The sequence below is a fragment of the Astatotilapia calliptera genome, chromosome 17, assembly GCF_900246225.1.
Source record: "Astatotilapia calliptera chromosome 17, fAstCal1.2, whole genome shotgun sequence".
Taxonomy (NCBI): domain Eukaryota; kingdom Metazoa; phylum Chordata; class Actinopteri; order Cichliformes; family Cichlidae; genus Astatotilapia; species Astatotilapia calliptera.
In genome coordinates, this window is record NC_039318.1 from 29,050,504 (window position 1) to 29,078,403 (window position 27,900).

Genomic DNA, 27,900 nt, shown 5'->3' on the forward strand with positions numbered 1-27,900 from the left:
ATGAAATACACCAAACAGAAAGAAATAACAGAATGACCGCAAAAATGAAATTTATAACTGTAAAGGAAAAAATATATAGAGACACAAGGACAGGAAAGCAGGGTTTAAAGACAGAGAAGAAAGGTGGTAACTGTCTGATAATGAGAGATGCTTTTTTTGGAATAAAGAGAGTACTCACCGACATCCAAGGTACAGATGATGACATATGGTACTACGCTGGTAGTACAGACATAATACGTCTGACTATGTTTGACCTTACTGATGGATTAAAGTGGCTGAAATATTATAACTGCCATAATGGGTTAAATGTTGAAGGCTGCATGCCTCAGTGAAGAATAAGTCAAATCAGTGCCTTGTGTTATTTATCTTCCTGAAGTGTAATAAAGTTACCATCTTCAAGTAAAAGCCAATTAACTGCATTCTTTTATTTTTATAAATACAGGCGGCTGAAATTCCCCACACCATTTCGAAACACCGCAAAATTCATTCCAACTCACTCCCACTCCAACACATGAAGCAGCGCTCACTGCAAACTGACGAGTCATGTTTAATCACATCCGTGAGCATCGAGAACATTCTAACCGTCACCGATGTGGCATGACTGTCACGTGTAGTGACTCATTTGAATGAAAGCTCCACTTACCATTGGCTGCAGCGGCTGGGCGTAGCCCGGGTGCTGCTGTGGGGTAGCGGAGGGGGTGGGGGGATAGGGGGTCTGGGGCTGGGAAGGAGGCTGGCTAGAAGGGGGGCAGCTGTACGACATGGTCAGCTGACCCAGGTGGGGGGAGTCTGAGGAGAAAACAGAGGAACCCTGGCCACTGTCCACGCCTCCTTCAGCTGACAGGGACACAAAAACAGACTTTTTACTGGAGTAAACTTTTCTAATGCCCGACTCTAAATACTGTATCGAATTTGAAAAGTGGGCCAAGAATGGCTGCTTCTGATTTGAAGGAATACATTTAAACTTGATGCTAGAAAACCTTCCTGGCCTTGGTGGGCAAATATAACAATTGTTGAAATCGACTATTTAGACTAGACCTCCTTATCTGGGTACTTACATGTGTGTGAGATGCTCGCCTGCTGATAGAGAAGCTGGTGCTGCTCCACTTCGGTCTCCTCGGTCTCTGCCTGCAGACAAGCATGCACAGGAGAGGGTCAAACTGAAGCAAAATAAGAATAAAACTCCTATTTCTCTGACCCTAATGTAAAAAAATGACTCCACCATATGATAGGAAGAGCAAGCAGTGGATAGACATGACTGATATGCTTACATGTTGGAAAAACAGGGCTTTAAGTAACTGACTAAAAAGTGAAAAACCTAACATACCAGATCTCAGTGTGCTCTTGTAGGAGGATGTGCCACCTTCAAATGTTTGATAGTAAGTCCCAATCCTTACTGTGAACTGCTCTTCGAGACTCTTTTGGTTGGTTGTAATCATTTGAAAAGAAAAAAAAAAACACTTGCGGCTGCCAGTGGTACCCCTCAGCCTCCTGGTAGATACACCTATCTACCTACATGTCCTAATTCTTGAGCTTGTGCAGTAGATGGCTAAGTAATTGTTTTCATTACAAACCTTAAAAAGAATACTAAACTGCACCAAAATCAGTCTGCTGGTTCAATAGACTTATTAAAGTGCTTTTTAACTTAGACACCAAACTAATGCGATGCCCGTCAGTCCGACAGACCTGTGTGTGTGAAGCTTTGTGTGTATCGTGTTGTTGCTGTTGCTGCTGCTGCTGCTGTTGTTCTGCCTCCAGCTTCCTCTTCTCCTGTTCCTCTCGTACCAGCTGCCTCTGCTCTCGCTTCCTCCGGATCAGAGACACGCGGTCCTTGATGGCCTTGGCCATGGTCTTATGGTCAGCCTCAGCAACATAGCCAGACTCAACCTGCGGGATTGAAGAGAAGTCACTCAGAGACACAAAAAAAAAAAAGGCACAACTCCATTTAACGCCATTCATCATTCCTATATGAATGAATGTCCCATTTCCATCTCTCATTACAATATATTTCTTTCCTCATTCCCATATATCTCCTCTGTCCTTCCTAAATCCATCATTTTCTCCCTCTGACATCCATTATTCCACAATGAATAGAGTAATAAATGGATTTGTTCCTATTCACTGTACTCACCATTTCTTGGGCCACATCTTCGGGGACGTCCTTGTTCAGGTCAAAGGAGAACTCGATGGCTTCGTTGTCTTTGTATTTTCCTGCAAACATGTTAAAAATTGCCAATCAGGCAATTACCTATAGTATTAATGTACTGTTACTGGTTGCCCAACAAAACATGCGCTTTGGTTTTTGACCAGTTTAATATATCTGAACACATATGACAAATAGAGTCAGATTTTGTCCTGTGATGTGAATAATGGCATCATCAATAATGATAAAATCATGCCTTACCTTTGAGCTTCTTCACGTCTTCTATCCTGAGCCACAGTTTAATAGCGATCATTTCTCCATCGTCCTCTTCTGCCAGTTCAACCCTGACCCCTGTTTCCTCCTGGAAGAAGGCATGGTTCAACAGGATCTTTATGGCATACCTAGAGAAACAAGGCGAGATGGATCAAGCTCAGTACAATATATTCACTGGAGATTCAACAGGAAAGTTATACCATAAATGAGAGTGAACTGGAATTATTTCTAGATACCACTTGATATCAATTTATTCAAGACCTGCAATCCCTTGTGAGCTGATCCCTAACTCATGAGCTAAGAGGAAAGACAAGATATTTGAATAATCTTCTGGGAATCGTAACATGCTGACGACATGTTGTCCTTAGATAGCTTTGAAAATTGTGCAATCACTTTTGGAGCCTCCAAATGTTTCTTGGGAAAAGAAAAGTAGTTTAAAAAAACATCAGCAATGCTAAAAATGGTTATTGGTTTCCAAGAAAAATATGAAAAAGATACAGTAACTGAATCTGGATAATTTGGAGAAAGAAGATTTGGAGAAAAAAATAGAAGATCGAGTATGAGAGTGAGGGGTAAAGTTGCTTTGGTTAAGCTTGTGAAGCAGAAGACGAGAGACTGTGGTAAAAGTGTTGGCAGGCAAACAGCACGTGGAGAGAAAACAGAGCACTTCTTAATTTCTAACCAAGAAGGCATGAGTTTTTAAAAAAACGTAACCTTTTTTTTTTTAGAGGAGGTTTAACAGATCAATCTGTCTACCCATGAAGAGACTAAATAACAATGGAATCGATTAAATAAGGCCATTTTAATTGTTGAGTTTGCAAACATGCAAACATCCACAGCCCAAGAAATCACACCAAGCCCAGATACACATTTAGCATCAATGGTTTTTGTCTGTGACTCACCTCTCATCCTTGTTAGTTCTGATGCAGCAGTCGATAATTTCTTTCACCTCGGGAATGGCTACCTTGTCAAAGCTGGCAGGCTTCACTCCCTGCAAAGCGAAAATAGAAGAGCAGTGAAGGGAAGGAACCTTTCAGAGAAGTCAAACAAGCACACACATAAAGGATAAAAAGAGCATTGTGTGATTTTAGGCTGTGCCAGACAAATCATGACCAGTGTGACTATATCTTTGGCAGTGGCTCCTGCAAGCAGTTCAAAACTGGTTACTAGAACAATTTTTCCATTAAACAGCCTGACTGGAAAAATTCTGACTGTGCCAGAAATTTAGAGTGACCACTTCTCAACATGATATCTGTTGCTACTTACATATATATATATATACTTACCAACCAAAGCATATAATGACACGGTGATCAATGTAAAATCAATTCAAAAGATGTTATAATCATATAGCTAGATCCATTAAATACCAATGTCCTACCCTGTTTGTTACGTCTCAGTTCCTAAGAATGCTAAGGTTACATGTGTAGTAGGCACCTTTAAACTCTTTCCTTAAATAGATGAGATTTACCATAAAGTTGGCATATTTATTCATTTTAGATACAGAATGACAATTAAATGCAAAACCTAAACACCAGATCCCCATATTGAGGTGATCTGGCAGCTCTGTAACACCCTCACTTTTGACTGAAATTCAGTTGCACAGGTCTCTGCAATCAATCTCAGACAGATTGTTGAAGGTTTGCAAATAAGTGCTGTTGAACTTATAAACACAAACAGAATACATACACATTGCAATCAGTCTGAGTAAATCTGTGCCGATGAGCACAACTCATCTTTGATGTGTTTCTTTGGAACAGGGCACTCAGCTCAGCTCAAGGTTGTATTGTGGTTTCATTCCTATACAAAAGCAAGGCTGCCAAGCGCCTGTGTCATTTTGCAGTTAAATCCCTGTCCTGCACAACTTTGTCACTTTTTCTATTGGAATTTCTGTTCAGGAAGGACTCTGAATCCAAGTAGTTAATGTGAATTTCTGTTTATGCAAAGCTCAACAGATAAATAAATGCAGTATTATCAGAAACAGGCTGCATGTAACTGAAAATTGACCACATTCAATCACAAACTGATAGCGGACTGGTTGCAGACTGACTGCGAGTGGTTCCAGAACTGGTCCCTGTCTTCAAAGCTCATCATTTCAAAGGCTTATTACACAAGGTCACAATTATTTTGGTTGTGCCACATCTCCAACCACTTCTTTCCCTTGCACGTCTTTAGCAATTAAGTAAGCAGTCACTACAAATCACACGGTTGTTTTTAGCTTATGATGAAAAATGTCAATCCTGATGGGAGGGGTGTCTTTAATGTCTCCATCCAAAGGTAATGAGGCACCACTGAATGGTTTGGGGAGAAAATTATGCTGTGACATTTAAAGTCATCAGATCTCAACTTAACTGAACACTGAAGGAAGCGTTCGGATCAATGTGAATAGTTTAAATTGGGCTGAGAAAGCGCTATTGTGTTGTCTCTGTGCATTTTGGTGAATGATCAAAGTATTACTGCATTATCAGCCCTGCACTACTTATACTCAATTGAGGGTTAGGGTTTAAACAGCTGACAGACAAGAGGTTCTGAACTGTGAGATTGAGTAATAGTTTGACCCAGGGTTAAATTCCACATAAATCCAGTTGTCCCATCAGGTATAAATAATGAAGTGGAGCCTTTCAGAGCCAATTAAGAGCACATCAACAGAACAAATCAGCAGGAACCCAAAGGGCAGCCCCCTCCAAGGCCTAGCAAACACTGGGAATGACTCCCAAATTATTTGAAAAAAAGAATATAGTTCAAAAAAGATTAAAAGAAAAAAATACACAAGACACAAACAGTGGAAAATAGATGTTAGCGTGACAGGACACAGGTTTTACAGAGTAAGAGATTTTTCAGCACTTGGAAGTAACTGCAGCAGGAACAAGGGACGCCTGAAATCCCATCTAGTTTAAGCCACACGGCATAGCAGAAAGCATCCTAATGAGCTGGACTTTTGTTCAAATCCATTTTATACTACAGAGAAACAAAACAGACTGAAGCAACCACAGACAAGAAAGTCTTGCATGTTCAGTCTTGCATCTCCTAGGTGCCCATCTGAAAAGCAGTTATTAAAAATATGCAACTGGCTGGTAAAACAATCAGAGTCGAGCAAATCTCAAACTGCACAGAAGCAAGAAAAACAAATTCAGAACAGCAGGAAGAAGATCAGAGAGAAAGAACAAAACTTTTTTTTTTATCACTTACCAAGAAAGTAGTCAAAGAAATGTGACTGACTGATGCGTTTGGAAAAACAAAGAGTTTTAGGCTACTCTGTTTGACTAACAGCTGCTTGTCAGACACACAAACCAGCAAATGACCACTTCTTTCTGCTCTCCCAGCTTCCTTTCCTCCTTTCTTTTGTTTCTTGGCATGTTTCTCTCCTGCTACCCCACCAGTTCACCATTACATAACAACCCTATCTCTCTCCTTCTCCCCATCACGCGCACACACACACACACACACACACACACACACACACACACACACACACACACACACACACACACACACACACACACACACACACACACACACACACACACACACACACACACACACACTCTGAGATTCCAGGGCCAAACAAAGTTAGGACTGACGGGGGACGTAATGCTATTAAGCCTGACAGAAGAAGAAGAAGGGGAGAGGGATGGAGAGAAAGCTAGATTTTAGTTTAATAAGGCTGATTGGAGGCAAGGAATGTTCCAGGATGAGAAGGACAACGAAGCATGTCAACAACACAATTTGTCAAGCTATAAGAAGCTAAGCCATAAAGCATACCCAACACATCTTCCTGCCAGTGACGCACAAATCATACAAAGAGCCTTTTTTAATTTCTAGAAAAGAACCAATTAACAGAATTTCCTGTCAAACTTTTTAAAAGTGGAAATGTGATCCTTATTTGTCTTTTCTTATATAATATACGCTACTGTTAACATGATAGATGCTTTTTGGGAAATGTTGAGAGGAGCATCTGAGGCTGCTCTAAATATTCTGTTTTAGGCTCTTGGCTCAATGTGATGTCAGTGAGAGGATGCGAGCAACAGGGTCATCTCAGCACACAGCTCTGGCTGCAAGAAGAGCCGGTGGTGTTTGAATCTTTTGTTTGGGAGGGGAAGTAAATGCAAAGGCAGAGGAGCAACTGGAGCTACCGAAGCAGCTTGCTGCAGACAGCAGACAATGAAATAACATCTGGTTACAAGAGGTAGTGAGTTGAGTTTCTCTCCGTCTGTTTCAGCTAAAACATATCAGGGGTTAACTAACTCATGACCAGGGTCTACAGGGGGAGAAATGGAGGATGGAGAGCTGGTTGCATGGATTTGGCAGTGAAATGAAAGGAAGCAGCTGACCGAGGCACCCTGGCGTTGCCACTGTGTTGAGCGTGACAACAACTGACGTTAGCTATTTGGCCAGTTACGTCCAGTTCACGGGAAACAAGCAGAACAAAGCATCACTACGATAATGTAATAGTTTGATCAAATTGATGATGCGATTTTGGTTTTGTGAGACAGAGAAGAAAGACAAAAACCAATCAAAGAACAGGAAGGTAAGAGAGGCAGAGAGCCAGACGGACATGTGGACTGAAATATACTGTCTGAGTTTATTCCGCCCAGGAAGCTTCTTAAATTAAAACGAGAGATTCAAAGGCTGAAAGATGAAAGAAGGAAGAAAAACAGGGAGGAAATCCTAATCCAAATCCCTTCAGTTTGAATGGGCTGGACTGTATGGATGGATACTAAAAGAAGCTGAAATGAACATTTAAATTGAATCTAAATGCACATTAATTAGAGTTTTAACACATGGGTTATTAAGATAAAAGCCAATCAGCTCCTAGTGTGGCTATTAAGTTATTAATTTTTAAAGCTCGACTCTCCTCAGGTAACAGCAGCAGTTGTTTAAGCTGGAGAGGATCCTGCACTCATCCGTAACAAATGATAAACTTCTTTTAATTCAACGACATGCACCGTTAGCCTGGAATTCCAAAATAACTGTAGAGTGTTTGAGCATCCTATTTGTTTAGCACTGATACTTTAGCAGCATTAAAAATGTTCCATTTTCAAGAATCATTACACACACAAAGTGTCATGTTCCTGAGTCCTGGACCGACGGTTTTAAATTTAAGACTCTGATTCTTGTTTGTTTAATATTCCATTTGGGTTTTTTCTTTCAGTTCCTGTTTATACACATTAGCATTCTGGTAAACATCACTGGAAATTTTTATGTTATCCTTCTACCACATCCCTCTTGTGTCTTTCTGTGTCAAGTTTAGGTGTGACAGAATCTTAAATCTGGGTGTAGCAGGTCACCTATTTTATTTTGGTAGTCTTTTGTCTCCTGTGTTTTGTTACGCTCAATTACTTTCACCTGTTTCCTCTCATTAGCCCTCAGTGCGCCCTGTGTCCTTGAATAAATTAGCAATGTGTTTCATTTGTTCATTGTCCTGTTGTATTGTTTCCCCCATGTGTTGTGGATTTTTGGCACTTTGCATTTTGGCCTCAGTTTTAGATTTATGTTTTGGACTTATGAGCCACGACAAAGACGGGGCTTTTGTTTTGAACTCGGCCCCTCTGTCCTGCATTCAGATCTTGAAAATGAGAAGAGATTTCAAGAATATTCCTCACGTCTATTAAGCATCACTGTCAGCATCCAGAGAGCTGAGTCGAGTGACGAAAAGAGGGAGACAGCGCTCATCTGTCTGTCTGTGTGTGTGTGTGTGTGCTGGGGTGATGACCTCAGCAGCACTAGGCTTAAAACAGCCTGCATCTGGTCCTCTCTGCATTTGCTTTATTGTCTGTCTCTCTAGCCAACTGTCAACTAAATTTTAGAAAAGGAGGGACATTAACAAATCTGAGAAATCTTATAAAATCTGACTGGATGGGATGATGCCAGACGAAGAAAAGAAAAAAGTAGGAGTTTGTGCCAGTACATTTTTTGAAATGTAATTTGTGGCAATCAGAAGACATTTTCAATAACTCAACAAATAACTAAACTCACCAGACAACATAAAATCCATGTTATTACTTTCATTACGCAGAAAATTTCATTACTGGAAATATTTCTTCTTCTTAAATTTGTCATTTCAAAACCAAATTAATCTTTTATTAGACTAAAGCAGGGGCGGGGAACTCAAGGCCTCAAGGGCCGGTGTCCTGCAGGTTTTAGATCTCACCCTGGGTCACCTGAATCAGATGATTAGTTCATTATCAGGCCTCTGGAAAACTTCAGCTGTGTTGGATCAAGGCCACATCTAAAACCTGCAGGACCTTGAGGCCTAGGGCTCCTCCCCCCCCCGACTAAAGAAATCACTTTTTTGTCATTCATTGTATTTTGAACTAAAAATCTCTTTTGTAAAGAGTAAACACAGAACCTTTGTTTAAACCTGATAATTGATTAAATGCAACCTCAAAAACGCCCCAGAGTGCTACCAGTGTTCCCACTACCTCCCCGCTGGGGGTGTGGCCTATTCCCTCAGGCGGGCGATAAAAATACGTTATTCTCATGCACTGTTTCATTTCAGCGCAGTGTGTCACTCTCACTGCTTTTGCTGACATTTATGGAGGTGAACTGTACTCTCCCCAGCTCGGCTCACAGCGTTAGTGTTTATGGGACAGTTGAATTAATTATACTGCATTACACTAAGTGGAATAAAAGCTTCTCAATAAGTGTCAATTCGTCTAAAATAACTATAGACTGACTATCGATTTCAGATTTGCGTTTGGGAAAAGTGCTTTCCGTTCGCTTTTATCCCTTCGCAAGACAAACTGCAATGTAGTGTGAGAGGGAGAGAGCATAAGCAAAAACATAAGACTAATCAGGGCAAAAACACAATCATATGACTGGATCTTCTGCAGCTCATGCCAAACTTGTTAATACAGTCAGTAAACAAGGGTGAGGAGGAGTGGCTCACAGCGGAAAATAGAGACAAGAGGCAAAAACAACAAACGAGACGGTTAGATACAACATAAATGGGACCAACTGGTTTCCTACCACTCTCAGCTGATGCACCTGCAGGTACAGACTGAGCAGAGAATGCATACTTACACTAGTAACTCGTCTGTAGATCTGGGCAGCGTTTTGGCATTCGGAGTAGGGGTACTCTGAGGTAGCCATCTCCAGCATACACATCCCAAAAGCATAGACGTCTACAGATTCATCATACTTTTCCTCATACATCTCTGGAGCCATAAACTCTGGTGTACCTGGTGATTAGAAAGTGGAGAAAAACATGTATGTTATGCTAGGACATACTCCTACCTAACTTGCACACCATGATGTACAAATACTGTATAAATGATAAAACATAAAATCAGAGATTGAAATCTAATAAACTCCAGCTGGAAATAAAAGGGCTAAAATTTCAAACCTGCATCCACTTAGTGCTGCCACAGACTCAGTTTGTGGAAGTGAAGCCTGAATACTTGAGGTTTGCCTAATTGCTACAAAGAAGCAGTGAGATTTACTGAGCTTCTCATTCTTGTCTCAAGTGCAGAGAAGAGTGTATATTTACGTACTTGGTGCGAGCAGAGCTTGAATACCTGTGGTCAGCTGTACAACAAAACTACTGAAAGGTACCCAGGTTATTATGAGGGAAAACTGCAGACTCAAAGTATGTGTCATAAACATTGTCCGAGTGCGGTGCACTTTCGGTTTATGTGTTTGTAACGGTTACATTTCCAGACAACTGAATCCCAACTTACTAACAGTTTCTTTGGAAGCCGTATCACTTTTCACATGCCTGCGGTTAGCTTTAACAACCAGGCATTTTTCAAGTAGTAAAATTTATCTACAGTGGGCGTGTACATAATGTGCCTATGCATGTAAAGTGGTTATTATCGCCGCAGCGAGCTCAAATAAAAGATCCCAGTTATTTCAGTTTCGCAGCCTTCGCAAACCACATTTTTGTGTCTTAGCATTTCTGAGAATTTGGGATGCTGCGTATGCACCGTCCTACCTATGACGCTCTTGGCAAAAGAGGCTCTCTTCAGCGTGGCCAACCCTAGGTCCCCTATCTTCACCGAGCCCGTGGGCCCTGTGATAAAGATGTTGTCGCATTTCAGGTCTCTGTGAATGATGGGTGGCGCTCTGGTGTGCAGGAAGTGAAGGCCTTTCAGGATCTGTCTGCACCATGAACGCAGAACTTTGATTTTCATCACCTTGAATCGCTTCAGGTAGCTGCAGGACAAAGAAATCTCACATAAGAAACTGTGTGTTTTGCAAAGCAAGAGAAAGTGGTCACGATTATGCACACAGGAGGAGATTCAGCTCTTGTATCTTGTTCAAGTGGCCTTTGTCCCGGCACGCTAGCTGCCAGCATATGGCCTCTCAGAATATCACACTGTGTAAAACCACTAGCTACAGAAAATCACTTTTTTTAATGCAGCTGCTCTACTCTGCATAAAAAACTATGAAAGACACAGCTATGCAAGGACCGAATAAGGGAGTAAAAAAAGCAGAAACATGTAGTGCTGCACAGAAATGTCTGAAAGCAGCTGTAGAGTCAATGAGCAGCCAGCACTGATAATCTCTGTCTTTATTCAGCAGATTGTTATTTACTTGTTTTCTCCGAAGGCAACTATACACAGCAATCAAAAGGTTTCGACTACTGTCCCGTACATGCAACATGTGCCTGCACCGGCTTCTATGAATCGGGATTGTATCTTACGTTGCTTATAATTCAACCAGATCTTCTTCTGCATCAGTTCTTTTTTCTCTCTCTTCACTAAACTTGGAACACATCCCAGTGCGGAAAGCAGGGAAACACCCTTTGACAGGTTGCCAGGCCATCATAGAGCCAACTCAGATCCACACCTGTGGGTGATTGAGTCGATCCACCTGGTTTGTAAGTCTTTGGAATGTGCGAGGAAAATGAGAGGAAATTCCACAGGAATGTTACAACAAAACAGCAAAGTACTGTGAATCTAGACTGAACATTTCTCCTATTCTTAGCAAAGCACTGCACTTGATTGATTTTGTTTTTGATTAAATCAGAGGCAGTTCTTGTTATTTCCAAGAGCTCTAAGAACTCACTCAGAAAACATTTGTCTGTCTTGATTAGCTGACTGAAAATCAATTCAACTCTACAGAGAAATGTGCGTCTTCCTCTTCTTGGTATTGTGCCAAATGTGACCAATGAGCACAGTAGGTAGGGCGTACTCCTGAGATCAACCGCCCCGTGAGTCTTCTTCATGGTGTGCTAATTTCACAGCCTTAAAGCAGGCAGAGGAGCTAAGTAATCGTGGCTTTGATCTAATTAGTGTATTTAATTCAATATCCAAGCTTAGCTCAGAAATGTCCCCATGGATCTGGTGAATAGCAGGCAGCTGACTGAACTATAGACTGACTCTGCAAACAATGTTTCTGTCTCAGCCAGCAATGCCCTCTTCCAACTCCGCTTCCAGACAGCTGACCCGATGCAGAGCGACATCAATAAGTCTGACTCCAGCATTACCGTCAGCTCCACGGTGTCACTGGCTGCTCTAATAATTCAGCATCTGCAACTCTGTCCTAACTGACAAGTAATTCTCACATAACACCGTGTGAGCATTACAGCATAATAGAGCGGTGTGCTTAAGCCACATCCAGATTGCTGTGTTACAGCCACAGAGGCTCAACAAATTTTAGCTGTGACCCAGTATCTTTGACGGAGCAGAAAGCATCCATTAACGAGCAATGGAAAGTACACTCACTGAGTGCTGGGCTTAACTGAGCATTTTCGTTTGGTGCCACTTTATACCTCTACTCAACTTCTTCCCAGAGAAAAACACTGGATATTTGCATCCTATACTTCTTTCTAAAATCCTGCATGCATTCCTGAGGCTGCCTGGGGCCTTTCTTTGTGGAGTTTGCATGTTCTCCCTGTGCTTGTGTGGATTCCCTTCAGGTTCCCCAGCTTCCTCCCACAGTCCAAAGACATGCTGGTTACATATGTGCTTATAAATTGGCTGTAGGTGTGAATATGAGTGTGAATCTTTGTCTGTCTCTCCTATGTTAGCCCTTTGATAGACTGACTAAATCTTCCCAAGGTGCATCCTGTCTCGCGACAGCTGGGATAGACTCCACCCCCCTGTGAACCGGATAGATGGGTGAACAGATAGATGGCTAATTATTCAAAAACAACTTTAATTCAGCTATTCTGCTATATAGTAAAGTCTTTACCCTGATTTTTAACAATCAAAGTCTTCTATATGCTTCTTATTTTAATCCTCTAACCGCTTTTCTATGGTTTGTCATTAAAAGCCTTAAAAATCTGGGTAAATTCAATTTGTTTTTCACAGGGAGATGGCTTTCAGTGTGCAGAGCATAAATAATAATTTTAGGGACTATTAAAGTGAACAAACCTTAAAATGTGCATGTGAATAACTTAAGTTCTCTCTATCATACCGCATCTCTCCTGCTACCTCTGATGTCTCTCTTAAGAAGCCACACGCCTTATCCCCTTCTTCCCCCTTACCTAAGTCCCCTCCTCGCCCATCCCCTCTGCTTTCTTTCTTTTGTCGTTCTGAAGTCAGAACAGCGTTGAAAGACAGGGAAAATGCTGTGGCATGCAGAGTGACGCTGCAACAAAGCATCGAGCGAGCTTGCACGCTCACTCAGCCACGCTATGTTTCCAAGCACGCAAATTAGCACTTGTAGATACACGAACGTGCGGCTCTCACGAGCAGTGAATACAGTTTTTATTATTTGTGAACAGACAAGTATTCTTCCGAAAATAAACCTTTACAAAACAGAAAGATGACAGCATTATAAACATTTCTTACACACACAGATGCACACAGAAAAGGGCACTCCATGGTGGCAAGTATTTCCATCCTATCTTCCTCCCCTATCGCCCCCACCCTCCCATCATCTCCCTTTCTTTTTCCATCTCTTCAGCGTGCAGCGGTCCCTCTCCTTTCTGAGTATTTTTCTGGATGATGGCCAAACCCCTCGGATGCCTTGATCCTCTTCATAAGGGCACATCCATCCGCTCCATATAGTCTTAAACAAAGAAACCTTGTTGTGTCGATCAACAAAAAGTTAATCAGCAACAATTTTGATATAAAATTATTCTTTTGCAAGTATTTTTTCCCCTCACTGGTTCCAGTTTTTCAAATGGGAGTGTCTTCTGGTAAACACGATGTTGCGTCTTTGTTTCAATATGTGCATAAAAACACATTAATGGAAAATTAAAGTAACCAGAATTGCAATCCTGATATCATGTATGCATCATGTATCTATAAGAGTTCAATGCACTGCTTGTTACTTGTTACTACTTTGGAGTATATTATAGTTGTTTGGCACACACACTTCTGGATCCAAGCAGTTTTTTGGATTTTCTGACTGAGGTCTTTTCTGAATATTTAATTTAATCATGTAAAATTCAAAAAGAAGAAAAAGGATACAGCTCTTCTTCTCTCTCTTTTTTCCTTTCTCACTCAGTAAGTAGTGGGAAGTTCCAAAAAAAGTTAGAAAATAGAAAACTATATTTGTTAAATGTGTGTTTATTCTGTGGTGTATGCAGAGGACTGAGCGTGTCTGCGCAGCTTCTCTGTTAAAAAAAAAAGTATGAAATTTTTGTAGTCCTCCAGTGGAGGGCGCTACGGTTCTTGTTAGTGCTGTTAGTGCTTTGCTCACAGGTTTGTCACTCTACCGAGCGGCTTTCAAACTGTACGTCTAAGTATCAGTTTGTCTATTCATCAGAATATTTGCGCATAACTCTCTCACACTGTAGTCTTCTGTCTCCCTCTCTGTCACTTTAACCTAAACTAAGTGGACGATGACCAGTGTCACTGATGAATGATGTCGGGAATGAGAGGAATGTGCAGCAGAAGCAGCAGCTGGCAGGTGGGCCAGTGTCGCATGATGTACTGTGTGACGCAGGCTGTGTCACCCCACGTTTAGCCTTCTGTTGTGTCAGGAGCTCAACAATAGCATTGACAAACACAGATGCACATCTATTCTAATCGGCAAAGAGGCTTGCATTCAGTCACGGCATGTGGGGTGACAGTCTGAGAGGCAGACACTGACAACTGCCCGTTGAGCTGGCAGGCCATCGACGTACAGTTTGTCACATATGTACGCTGAAAATTACCTCAAACACGTTGATGAACATAACAGTGTTGACACACCCTCAAACTTTTCAAATCCCAATCAGACTCACAGAGGCCCCCAGGCTGAGAGTGTAACCTCACAGGATCCCAACATGTGTTGTGTCCTTTGCCCTGATAAGATCGAGCCATTTTCGGCGACACGAATGGGACCACAGCAGTTTTATTCAACTGTTTGGTGTCCAAAAAGAGAAATAAATAAAAACTCAAAACCTGCATCAAAGTTTTGATGATTCTGCGTCATTTCACCCTTTGTGGTGATGTAAGTGACATAAATACCGTACTTAACACAGGCAGGCTGGCTGACTCACAGCTGCAATCAGCACTGAAACATCAGGATGTGAGGTGCTTTTAACAGTACTGTGAAAGGCCATTTGAACATATGAAAAGAGAGAAAGACTGCAGATTGGTTTAATAGCAAAGAGGACGACACGTGTGTGTTTTACATTTCAATGAAAGACTGGAGGTGAGTCATCATCTGTGCTGACAGTGCTCTTCAAGAGAAAAATGTCAGAATGGACTCTACTGTAAGTGTGGGTGTTAACATCACGCAGTTCACACCTTTCAGTCACAGCTATAGTTTTCAGTTCATGCACATGGGTCTGGTGTCCTAATATTTGGCTTCTCAGAAGATTCCTGCACAGCTTCTTAATCTTAAAATTCTATCCCTCATATACTCACGTTTTTAGCGTGCCAGATGTCATGAGCTCAGTGACGAGAACGATGCATTTCTTTCCTTTGCAGGGACCCTCCCAGGAGTCATAGAAGCGGACAATGTTAGGATGCTGGAGACCCTTCAGCATGCCGGCCTCCTCTTTGAACCGCTGACGCTCGGACTTGGACAGTTTACGATCCTGCAAACGGGACAGAAAGGGAAACTTGGTCACGTGTACACAAAAACCGAGAGAAACGTTACAACGTGAATCAGAAGGGAGGGAATGTTTTTCCTAAATTAATGCTGTGTCAGTAGTACAACATTATTACAGCATGTGCAATTACAATCAAATCAAGTCAGGAAGAGGCTCGAGGGCTGGAGAGGAGAGCTAATCAGAAGAGAACAAAGAGATTACGCAGAAACGAAAATGGGAGGGGAGGAGAATGACAATTCCTATGAAACATGACTCCATATAAGCTCAGAGAAACTGATAACAATAATCTTTTACACTGATGAACAGCAGCTGAACATACTGTACTGAAATACAAGTGCAGATGAAACGGGGGGGAAACCTGATACTATCCGAAAACCTTTCTGCATTACACTAGTAAAGGACAGGGATAAAAGAGAAGTGTCCTTTCATCTTAACTCAAAGACTCCACAAAAATCCATTAGACAGAGTGACGAACAGCTCCACACTCGATCTTCTTTTGACCTGAGCTGTGCGATATTTATTGGTGAAGCACTCTGTTTCAAACCAAAGGCTAATATTCACACCTGTGTTGCATTTATGTGTTCATGAAATTTTGCCAGCAGTCCTACATTTACAAAATTAGTCAGTGTTCAACCAATTGACAAGCTACTCGGGTGACTATTTTATTGGGAAATATAAAACTGTTAGGGTTAGAGGATGATTTAAAGAGAAGTTCATTGTCTGAAAACCCAGAACCAGAAAATCATAAGACGCTAACCCCCCCCCGATCGCTATCTAAGTGAAAATGGACTCAACTGCTGCAGTAAATGGCTTCTTGATAATGAACACACATCAAATCCTCGGCTTCCACCACCTACGTCATCATTGTTATTCTCAATGGGAATTGCAGTCTCCAGCGCTTGCACCAAGCTTCAGCTGTCTTTACCTGAAGTGGTAGCAGCCTCCCAGTAGGAGGTTGACCAAAACAAGCTGAGAAAAAAAAAAAGCCACAGTCTGCATTCCTCCCTCCTGTGGAATACTGGCTTCTCAGAAACATCCTCCACACATTTTAACAGGAATTCCAGCTCAACCACTGATACCTCAATAAAAATGCAAAAGTCAATGTTAGCAGGGGACCTGCTGTAAAAATCTTTAAGCATGCCCGCGTTTGTGCGTTTGTGCGTTTGTATACTGACAAATATGTCAGGAAAATCCTAAGTAGTTTACTAATAAACAAGTGAACGATCACTCTGTGCTGTCTTTTTGTTGTTATTGTCTTCTTTGGGCTCTTCCTGTCATCCTGGAGGTCACTTCCTGTTAAAAGGGAGTTCTTCCACCCCACTGTCACCAAATCATTGCTCATAGAGGATCGTCTGACTGCTAGGGTTTTCACCTCACCACAGAAAGTGCCAAATCCATATTCACAAAATAAAACTAAACTAAATTGTTGCAATTTAAAGGAGTATATTATTTAGTAAATTGTGCTAGGCTTGTTTATCAATTTTAGTGGGAATGTCTAATGGTAAGCTTAATATCTGTGTGATTATTTGCTTTTGTCTGCATGTGTTTTGAACCGCTCTTCACCAGCTCTGTGTCTAACCATATTTGACACATTCAGCACATCGCTCCCCAAAAATAAACAAAATCACGGCTGCCTGACGACGATAAAATAAGGTGACGACATCTCAGTACTCACAGGATTTAGGCCCAAAAAAGTCTAAATTTCTCTAAATTATTAAGTCTGGCAGTTACAAGCAAGTTGAGCCAGATTTGGGAAAAGGATTAAAACAAATATGAAAGAGGTGCTCCAATTAACGTGGGACAAACAGAAATTCGTGCTTTGACAGAAAGTCGTGACACATCCAGGTCGTTTCATAACGTCGGTGACCCTTTTAGAGGATGAAATTATGGGAAAGTGAACTGACAGATTGGTTTACAGATGAGCACAGAAAGAGCAGCAGGATTGACACACGGGGCTGCGTCTCCATCGAGGTGCAGACACCACAGTATACAGTCTAAAAATATAAGAAACGGCAGTGGTTTAGAGGCTATAGACGTCAGAGCTTAGACACCTACTCCCATAATGTTACAGGGATTATCGCCAAGGCAACCACTTTTTAAAAAGAGGTCCAATGAGGGCACATCATTCAACTCTTTTATTTTTTCAGTCCAAAACATCAACGCTGTCTTTCATAAAATGCTGTTAATCTGCTCTTCTTTTTTTCTAAGCTTTGTATTGTTTTATTTTAGTCCTCTATTTGAATATGAATCCGACCCAACACAAAACATCCAGTGCATTAGCAAAATCATCTGAGACAGACGAGACACTTGCCATCAATCATTCAAATGGTTTTAAAGCTTCAGTACACAGTCTGATTTGATAACAGCCCCACAAACCACCCCAAAAACCTTGGACACAGTGGCGCACTGGAAAAATTCCTGAAAATTTAAGTGAACAGATGGAAACTTTTAAATCCAATAAGTAGAAAAAGAAGTGCTGTATGGTATTTTAGATAAAGTAATTTAGATTTTATGATGTTAAATCACCATAAAAATACCTTTTATGCAATATTTGATCATTTCAAGCACTTGTGTGTAAATGTGAGGGGGAATTTTCTTCGTTCCTTTTGTGTGTTTCTAAAAGAATAAATCTCCACTTGCGGTACCTTCAGGTTCTTAAATGAATTTCTCAATAACACGACTACTAAACCCCCAGTTTGAGTAGTAGTTTATTTTATAATGATTGTAGTTCTGAAGTCAGTTAAATTGTGTGTACATGGGAATATTTTTCATAAAGAAATAAAAAAAAACTATCACCGTTTAGACCACTAGCTTTGACAAACAAACAGCCGCTCAAACAGTTCGGCGCTGCTCGGTCACAATGAGCAAGCGTTCGGAAATGTTATAAAGCTATTAGAAAATCTTGTGAGCTCCTTCAGAGATTAGGACAATCTCTGAGGTGATGATCTCATACTGTCATATTGTATAACCCAGGGCCTCATCTATATCATATGACTTCGAGAGTGAGAGAGAGAGAGAGGAGAGGGGGATGTCGGAAAGGTTTAGTGTGTTTCTGTAGTGCATTAATGTGTGTCAGGGAGGGTGTGAGTGTTTTATGGCCTGTAACATCTTATCCCTTTATCCTGCAGCAACCATTTGCCCAGCGATAGCCCATTAGCAATCGACACACAAAACATCCATGTGAGTGCTGACTGTACCCCCTCGCTCTTCTATTATCTCTTTCCTATTATGATCACATGACTCCACGCTCACCATGGCCGTAGGTCACCTGACTGCCTGGAAGCCAGCATTCCATTTCCCAGCAGCACTTAGAAAAGACCCTGACCACTCATATCTCTCCTAAGACACCTCCCTCTGGACATTAGAAGATTTACTCAGTCGTTGACTTAATCACTCATTCATGCACTCACTGTGTGTGTACTCGCATTTCTCACGAGTAAATGTGCAAAAACAGTCAGATTATAAGCAAGTGTGTTACATGTAACATGTGCTGCATAAGGTGAAGATTTGGTTCAAGGTCAGGTTTAGGGCGCTATGGTTATTGTTACAGTTAGTCTGCAGGAAATGCATCCAAGTCAACACGATGTTCTCTCAAGTAATGAAAACACAAGTGCATGTGTGCGCATTTGTGTCCACAGACATGGGCCTGAGAAAGCAGACAGCAAGTCTAATGGGGCTGCTAATCCATTATTAATGTTTCCTTCTTCGTTCTAGTGTATAAATGGACACACACACACATCTCTGATGCACATAGTAGTAGTGGCTCCAGCACTCTACTCAGAGACAGTGGATTTATATCTAAAAGAAGAGCACGTTTAAAATAAAACAAAGCTGGTGGTAGGATGCGGGTATTTAAGGAATAAATTTGATCCGGGACACATTAGTCACGTTGTTGGGGATGGATGTTTTCTCTCTCCCTCTCTCTCTCTTTATCCCTTCTTTTCTCTCCATGCTTCAAAACATCATGAGACTCGAGTTTGTCAGACTCAAAAATATCCTCACTTTTCATTCAAACCCACATCTCTCTCTCTCATTCTCATACACGCGCATTTAAGCGAGACACGCCTCCACGCTGGAATCAGCAGCCTCTTATCTGACACTCACACACACACACACACGTACAGGTCTTTTTAACATAAGGACTTCTCACCCTCTAATCCCTGCATTGTAATCTTACTGTGTTCCCTTAGCCTATCTGACAACTTGAAAGAAGCCACGTATACACATCCCTGCATAAGGTGACAGCACTAAGTATGCCTGCCCTATTTGCACAGCACATGCACTCACATACAGCCAAGGCAGTCCAGACAGGCTGGCAGAAACACAACCTGCAGTGTTACAGTATTAAGCAGTTTCCTGCAGAGATGCTGCAAGCTGATACCCTCTGATCGGCTAATTTAGCCTGGACATCCCTCTGTGCTTTAACACTATGATCATGTGATATGCTCCTCTCTGGTCTGTTGCACCCCGACAGGAGATCAACACCCGCAGCACCAGATGGACCGAACAAGAAAACAACGCGAAAGCCAGGAAAGCACGACGTGACTTTGTCGTAAATTTGTGGTATCTTCTTCAAACTTACAGGATATTGTTTAAGTGGCTAATCCCCATGGGGACAACAGATGCCTAAATATAGCGTAAATGATTACACGATTACGTGATGAGAACTGTTTCTCAGGCTTTACATTATATAACAGCAATTTTATTAAGTTTTTCTTTTTAATGAAAAGGACACAAACATAAGGAAAAGAAGGGAAAGACACTGTTCTGACAGTTTAATTGGTTGGGAAAATGCTAAACCATCAGGAACTTCAACTGTTTCACCAGCCAAGACTTGTTACATATCTGTTAAAGTTTCTGATCCTACCAGGTGTTACAGGGAATTGAGATCAGGGTATTTCCCAGTGATTTAAAGAAAAATCTGTTCCTGATTCAGAGGAAAAATACCTGCAGGACACCAAGATTTTTAGTGTGTGTGCGTTTATGGTGTGCGCTTGTGAGTGGCCAGCAATGCTTTCAAAAACTAAAACAGACAGGGCACAAGACTGTCCAATCAACCTCTCTGTAATCACAGGAAACCCTCATTTCTGTAGAAAACTACAGGAAAATGTAGAATTCATCAGCAAAATGATAAAGATGCAACTGTAAAATGAAAAAGTACATTATTATACATGGTTAGGATTTTATCAATGGTATACTGATGTTCACTGAGTGAATATCAAATATTACACCAGTTTAATGTTGCAAAATAAGACCAAAAAAACTAAAACACTAAAAGAAAAAGGGGATTTTGCACGGCGTGCCAAATGAACCCTGAGAGTTATGTTCCAAATATTGCGATGACGAGCAAATTGGCAGATTCCTGTAGGCTTTGGGTCCAAGATACGGAGAAATAGAGTGCTTAGATCCAGTTTATGCTGCTAAAAACATTAACAGATGTTTTGTTTTAAAACCAGATGATGCATCCATGTCAAAAGTTTTTAATACGAGGAATGTAAGTGGTGAGTACTAAGCAATTTCGATATCGGAACTTCAAGCCTGGACATTTCTTGGCATTACCTGATACACGTGAGAATGCAAATGATTGGATTATACATTAAGCAGTCTTTAACCTGCCAGCCTCCTCATAAAAATCAGTGTGATGGTGGAATGCATTGATGTGCGAACAGCTAATACGCCCCTGGCGCTGTGTGTCCTGCATCCTGCATAAACTACCCAGGTTCACCTAAATCACATTCCCAGAGGTGCGATCGCAACTAAAGTGCACCGGTTCCTGTTGTGTGCTACATGCAGCTATCCAGCCTCATCCCAGGTTAATGTCGACAGAAAAGCTTTCACTAAAACAAATTCTATCACGACACAGTATCGTGTTTTTGCTATAATCGTGCAATCCCTTCAAGCAGCCTAACCGTGCAATAAACTTTTGATCCAAATCTGCCAGACTGAGTTGCTGACCCCATTCGAATTTCTTCTAATAAACCTTAAGAGTCCTGACCCGAATTTTGAAGAAAGTTGCAACTCGAAAACAAGGACATGTAAATCCTAATTACCCCTTAGCTGAGTGAATGAGCTGGTTCGTGTCTAGATACTTTAAAGACCTCATCGTGTGTGCGTGAAAAAGAGCCGGTACGTTCCATTAAGACCCCCCACAGTCTGGAAACATTCTCCTGCAAAGAATACCCCCACCACCCCCATTATACCCTCACGCGCCTACACATCTAATAAACAAGAGTGCACAAAGGCCCACACATGCCTCACTTAGGCACACAAACCAAACCTCGCCAAGACCTTTACCACAGCTTGTTATGGTTAGCCAGCAAAAGAGAGCGCGAGAGAGAGAGCGGAACAGAGAACGAGCATCTGTTGTGAATAAGAATGGATGAAACGAGACGAAACAGAAGGCAGAGAAAGTCGGGACTGACTGATCATTTCAAAAAGGCATTCACACCTAAACAGCGCCTGTCTTTGCGTTATGCTGTGGTCTCTCACTCGGCTTTTGCTCGGCTCACTCGGAGACCCCCTTCCCTTCCTCATATTACGGTGGTTTTTGGTTTCCCCTCAATCACCACTCTACGTGTTGCAGTAACCAGGGCCATGTGTGCACGTGTGTGTATTGTAATGCTATCTAGGTGCAGCAGAAGCAGTGGGTTCAGCAGAAAATGAGGTGAGATACATGATGTTCGCTGAACATATTCTGCTGGGCGAAATGTTATTTATGGGATTTATGATGGTTCGGTTTACCTTCTCCTACAGGTGGAACACACACTGATGTTCTGGGGGTTTTTTTTTTTCCTTTATCTCATTCGTAGACAAACAGACCCATTCATGGGACCTCCGGCTGTGTGCCTATGCTGTATGCTCATGAATGTTAACAATAGGTGCCATCTCATCCTGCCACTCACTGTGCACTATTGTCCCAACTCTTTGTGTTGGTGTACACTGTGCAGCCAGGCACACACACACACACACACACACACACACACACACACACACACACACACACACACTCTGCCAGTGTAGTCATTACCCTTTGCTCTGTTGGTCATGCTTCATCTCCCCTCCCCTGCTCTGTCTCCTCAGTGTTTTTCCTTGGCAATTTTTTTTACTCCCTTACTATCCTACACATTTTCCATTCACACATTCCCTCAGATTAAGAGCAGGATGGGTTTTAAATATGGCCCCCCTTCTGACATCAGCCTCTACGATTCAGTCACTTGATCCAATCTTGATCCAAGGCTAATGAGAGGAAATCTGAGGATAACGAGCGGAACTTCTGGTGTAAAGTTCTTCGCTCTAAAGTGTTAATCTGCAACAGCATGCCATGAACAAAGAATCTCATTATACCTGGAATAATCCCAATTCCAGGAGCTAATGAGTAAAACTTTGACACGCCAGCTTCATGATGACCAAACAGGATATAAATAATGATATTCAGCATTTCGACTGCCTTAAAAACAAAGAGCGAGGCACAATTCATCGCCCTTTGAACATGCTCAAGTTACAGGACATGATTTCTTACAACAAAGCTTACAGTCTAATACCGCACTAATGCCAACAGGCATAAAGCAGGACTCTTATAAAGCTGCATTCATTGAATATAGTTTTAAATGAAATGATTAGCAACCAACAATGGGTTCCTTTGTTGTTCAAACCATAAACACAGATCCAGTGAAGTCACATGAAAAAAATAATAATAAAAATAGGGGGATACAGTGGAAAGGTTACCGCTGGCCACAACGGAAGGGTTTTGAATTAAGAAAGAAAACAGTAGCTTTGCTGTAGGGAACAAGCTGTTGTTTGGTTTAGATGTTTATTTTCATTAGCTGTAATAAATCGCTTGCTTTTTACTTTCTTTTAATTTGTGTCATCCGTTCGTGAGTTGAAGACTCAAGGAAACGGAATTGAAATATGAAGATTTTAAGCTCCCTTTAATTTCGTAATTAGTTTAGTATGCGGTGGTCCAATTAATTCTACACAAGCAGTCTGTACTGAGAGTTCAAAGTTCAGAATCCTGTCTCCCTTGAAAACACCGAACAGTCTTTGAATATTTATAAACTTTTACGCGCTCTAAATAATATTCAGTCTTAAAAATGTTCTACTTTTTTACATCGTCGTCTCTTCTAGGCAAAGCACACCAATACAGCACAGACAGTACAGTTCCCAAACACTAAGTGCTGCCCCTCAGCAGGTTTCCCAAAGCTGACCAATCAAAAAGAAGCAGGCTTTTACGGATAGAAGACGCTGCTAAAGAGACAAAAGCTCAATTCTGTTGTTTCAGAGAATGAAGTGGGGGTCTGCATAGTAGGATATCTGTTAAAAAGTGGATTTTTTGTAACTAATATCATGCAAAGCTACTTTATTAATTCAGCATAATAGATCCTCTGTGCCATTGAAATGAGTTTGCCAGATCAAGTGTGCATAATCACTTGTGTTCGTGTAGCAGTACTGTATGATGTGAACGTCACAATGCTTTTGAAGCCCATGCCTCTTTTCTACCTATTTGTGTGCATGTGTATGTTGCATTTGTGTGTATATAGCGATAGGATATTTCTGTTTAAAAGGCAGTAGTCTTAATATAGCAGAAATCCACCTGCATGTTAACACATCATAAACAGATGAGACAGAATGGAAATGATCCTGAAGTGTATACTCCTCAGACCTTTAAATCTTATTTAATGTCCCTTCAACTGAATGAGTTGTATGTTCAATGCCAGGGGGAAAAAAACAAAAGCATGCGCTTCTGTGAAAGTCTCTGAAGTTTTAAAGAAAGAGGAAACATCCCATATACCAAATCAAATCAAATCAAATCACTTTTATTGTCACATCACATGTGCAGGTACATTGGTACAGCACATGTGAGTGAAATTCTTGTGTGCGAGCTTCACAAGCAACAGAGTTGTGCAAAATACAATAATGTAAACAAGCAAAATACAAGAATGGCTACATCTGAAACTAATAAATATATGTACAATATATAATAGTATATGCATTTCTGGATGTGTATACTAAATATTTTTCTACGTGTGTGTGTGTGTGTGTGTGTGTGTGTGTGTGTGTGTGTGTGTGTGTGTGTGTGTGTGTGTGTGTGTGTACACATATTTTACAAATTAAATAGAGTAAACAATAAATAAAATATATAAAATAAAATATACAGAGTGAGACATGTGCAAAACAGTGGCGTTACTGTACAGTATGGAGTGCATAATGTTAAAGTTCCAGTAGTGAATGTACTGTGGAAGGATCATGAATAAAATCCCTTTTAAATCCGACTAAAATACCAACAGATGCTACCGGCAGGAGTTCATTACGAGAAACCTAATATCCATGTCTGTGTGTTTATATGCTGTGTACGTTGGTGTGTGCCATTCCTCAATTCTATAACATGTAAATGACACATTACGCCGTGGCCGCAGTAGCCGATAATAACAGAAGGGTTGGGGTCAGCGTTAGAGAAGGGACTCAGACTGTCCCAGAAAAAAATCTGTGACATAATCTGTGAGGACTATCACTTTACACGCCATTAAAACTAGGCCTCCACTATTAATGCCTAAGCTGAACTTCAGGACTTCTCCAGTTTCACTTTAAAGATCAGCAGCCATCAGCATCCAATCACATGACAGCACTTTGTGTGTCTTAACGCACTGCAGTAAACAAAAAGGATGGCCTATTAAGGCATTCAGCTAGAAAATAATGTAGTTTAAAAAAAAAAAAGTTCCTTTATTTAGAAAGTGAGCAAGTACAGTATGACATTGCCACAACTTATAAGATGTAATAGAGTCCAATGGAAGCCTGCAAAAACTTAGCTAGATTTATTTTCTTCAAAGACAAGATTTCTGACTTAGCTCTACTGGTCTCTGTAGAAACACTAACTATCATGTTTGACATGTGCTCATATGATATAATTTGAAATAACTTTAAACAGCACAATTTAAATCATACGATTAGAAAAAGACTAAAGAAGTATATCTTGTTTGGAAGGCTTTTGTTAAGATAAATGTACTTTTCTTAGTGCTTATTTTCTGATTATGTTTGTCTTATGCAGGCCAGTATATTAAGAGGCCACTTTTCAGTCATAAAGTGTGTCAAAGGGTTTGCATCTGAACAAACCTTTAGATTAATGTCCTTTAGAGAGATGAGGCCAAAATGGAGATGTTTTGCTATAATGCAGCGGTCCCCAACCTTTTTTGCGCCACGCACCGGTTTATGCCCGACAATATTTTCACGGACCGGCCTTTAAGGTGTCGCGGATAAATACAACAAAATAAAACTAGTACCGGTACCGAAAAAAAGAAGATTTATTCATAACACACATGAAAAGACCCAGGAAAACCGAGTTAACGATAAAAACGATAACAAAATAACGCTGAAAACTGATAAAAACCATGAAAACCATACATTTCACACCTGAGCCTCAACTCTCGCGGCCCGGTACCAAACGACTCACGGACGCCCGGGGGTTGGGGACCACTGCTATAATGGACAGATTTTTTGGGAAAAATCAAACACAGCACCTCAGCACAAACACATCATACAAGTGAAAAGCATTGTGGTGGAAGGGTATCATACATATAATGATTACTTCAGGTTATTGCTGCTAAAGTTGGTTCCACAAGCTATTAAATCGAGCATACTTTTTTCACAGGACTGCATAGACTGCTTTTAAATTTGTCTTTTTTAAATGACTGTAGCTACGCAGACTTGGACTATGCAAAAAAAAATAAGAAAAAGCCTAACAGGTCCACTAAACATTTACCTGTTTCTTTCAACTGACTATTTATTTCTTTAAGCTATGTATTTCAATCTTTTTTAAGTATTAACTTATCTAGTTCACGACTACTTGACATTTTTCTATTTTTTATTGCAAATGTAATGTCAGAATTGATGTTTTTAATGAGTAAAGCATATTCTTCATGCACACCCTTGGAAACTGCAGAAGTATAAGTACCTCCAGTCAGGAATTATTACAATTTATCTGCCATACAGCATCAAGCACTTCTACTGACGCCTGGCAAACAATGATCAAAGACAAAGATGAAAGCAATATTTTAGGTAATATTTTTTGACTTAATATGATGACAACCTCTTCAAGGTTTGCCATGTTAACCTCTTTGTTACTTTAGAATTTCTAGATTTTAGATTTTTTTTTTTTTTTTACAGATTTTTCCTTTTCACTGACACAAACTGACTGTAGGATAGTACTGGAATCACACTGGTGCCATGCACCAACAGGCCACTTGGATGACCTGATACTATCTTCTACTTTCGTGGGCTCCCCTTATTTTTTTAAGAAGCATCCTAGTTGTTTTGTTTTTACATAAATCATAATTTTAGGTCACAAACAGAGAGGAGAGTAAAAGCGTGTACTTAAAACTGTGTGCTGAATATTTAAAGAGCTCAGTATTTATGCTCTGTCAGTCTAACAACCACTTTAGTCAGAGGAACCAACAGGGTGTTTACATGAATATAGTGTTGCTGCAGCACAAACGCACACCGACTCGTAGGACACTACACACTATGTCAATGATGTGTTTGTGCGCTTGTGCCGTTTCAGACTCCTCCACAAGCCTGCAAGGCTGTCAACAGATTAACAGAAACACTGAAGGCGCACACATGCACACAAAGAACTACTAAAGGAAAAGAAACCATATGCATGTGTGCATAAATACACAAACGCACTCACACACACACACACACACACACCACTTCACAACTCTCTTCTATACAATAAACATAAAAGGAGGATTAGCTCATGTAAACACAGAAAGAGAGTGGGAAAAGAGATGTGAGGAAATGAGACAAAAGAAATGGCTGGAAGTGGAAGTGAATGCAAAAGAACATCTGCATTTCCCCCCCCTTTTCTGTCCTTTTCCTCACTTAGCAATGGCCCATATTTCCTTTGCAGCTGGTTGGTTAAAGCGAGGCAGAGCAACCCATTTAGGCTCCATCCTTGACCGGGGTAACCAGAGAAGTTGAACAGATACAGGCTACCGATAGAGCCATGCAATAAAAACTGAAGTAATCTGTGAGAGACAACTGGACGAGATCCAGTATGATCTGCAGCCAAGTGTTCATGTTTATGCGTGCGTGCATGTGTGTGTGTGTTTATGTGCGTTTCTCTGTGGGCCTGTCTGACGAGTGACTGTGGTTTTGTTACATGCAGGTTTTAGGGTTAATTTGTTCCAGATGTGAGTCCGTTACTGCCAAAGTGCACGGTCTTACAAGACATTAGCCTAGTTTTTCCTTGTACTTTCTTCAAGTAGCCCTCTGAGATGCACACACGCAGACGTTTGATTTGAATCAAACTGATTTAAACACACGTGAATGTTTAAGAAGACATCCATCTTTCTTGACTTTTCGCACCCTTTCCTTTTATAGGTTTATAGATGCAAACGCGCTGAAAACGAGCACACACGACAAACAAAGCAGGCAGCGAGGAAGAGGCGTGACAGCAGAAGCAAGGATGGAAGTGAGGTTACAGGAAGAGGAAATGGGCATATTTGTCCTCTGAAGTGTTTCCTGTTGGGACAACACACAATGCAGAGATATT

At 41.0% G+C, this 27,900-nt stretch overlaps 1 protein-coding gene across 13 annotated transcripts in view; it reads right to left on the reverse strand.

Moving 5' to 3' along the window:
* Positions 1–27,900, reverse strand: part of wnk1b (WNK lysine deficient protein kinase 1b) — a 93,986-nt gene that overhangs the window by 32,461 nt on the left and 33,625 nt on the right. For all 13 annotated transcript variants that reach the window (XM_026146914.1, XM_026146915.1, XM_026146916.1 and 10 more), the window contains exons 3-11: positions 15,166–15,338; positions 10,350–10,570; positions 9,440–9,597; positions 3,319–3,407; positions 2,405–2,544; positions 2,132–2,211; positions 1,687–1,887; positions 1,059–1,128; positions 644–837 (exon numbers count right to left, since the gene is read on the reverse strand). In XM_026146914.1, coding sequence (XP_026002699.1) covers positions 644–837; positions 1,059–1,128; positions 1,687–1,887; positions 2,132–2,211; positions 2,405–2,544; positions 3,319–3,407; positions 9,440–9,597; positions 10,350–10,570; positions 15,166–15,338 — 1,326 coding nt within the window. The remainder of the gene's footprint in view (positions 1–643; positions 838–1,058; positions 1,129–1,686; positions 1,888–2,131; positions 2,212–2,404; positions 2,545–3,318; positions 3,408–9,439; positions 9,598–10,349; positions 10,571–15,165; positions 15,339–27,900) is intronic.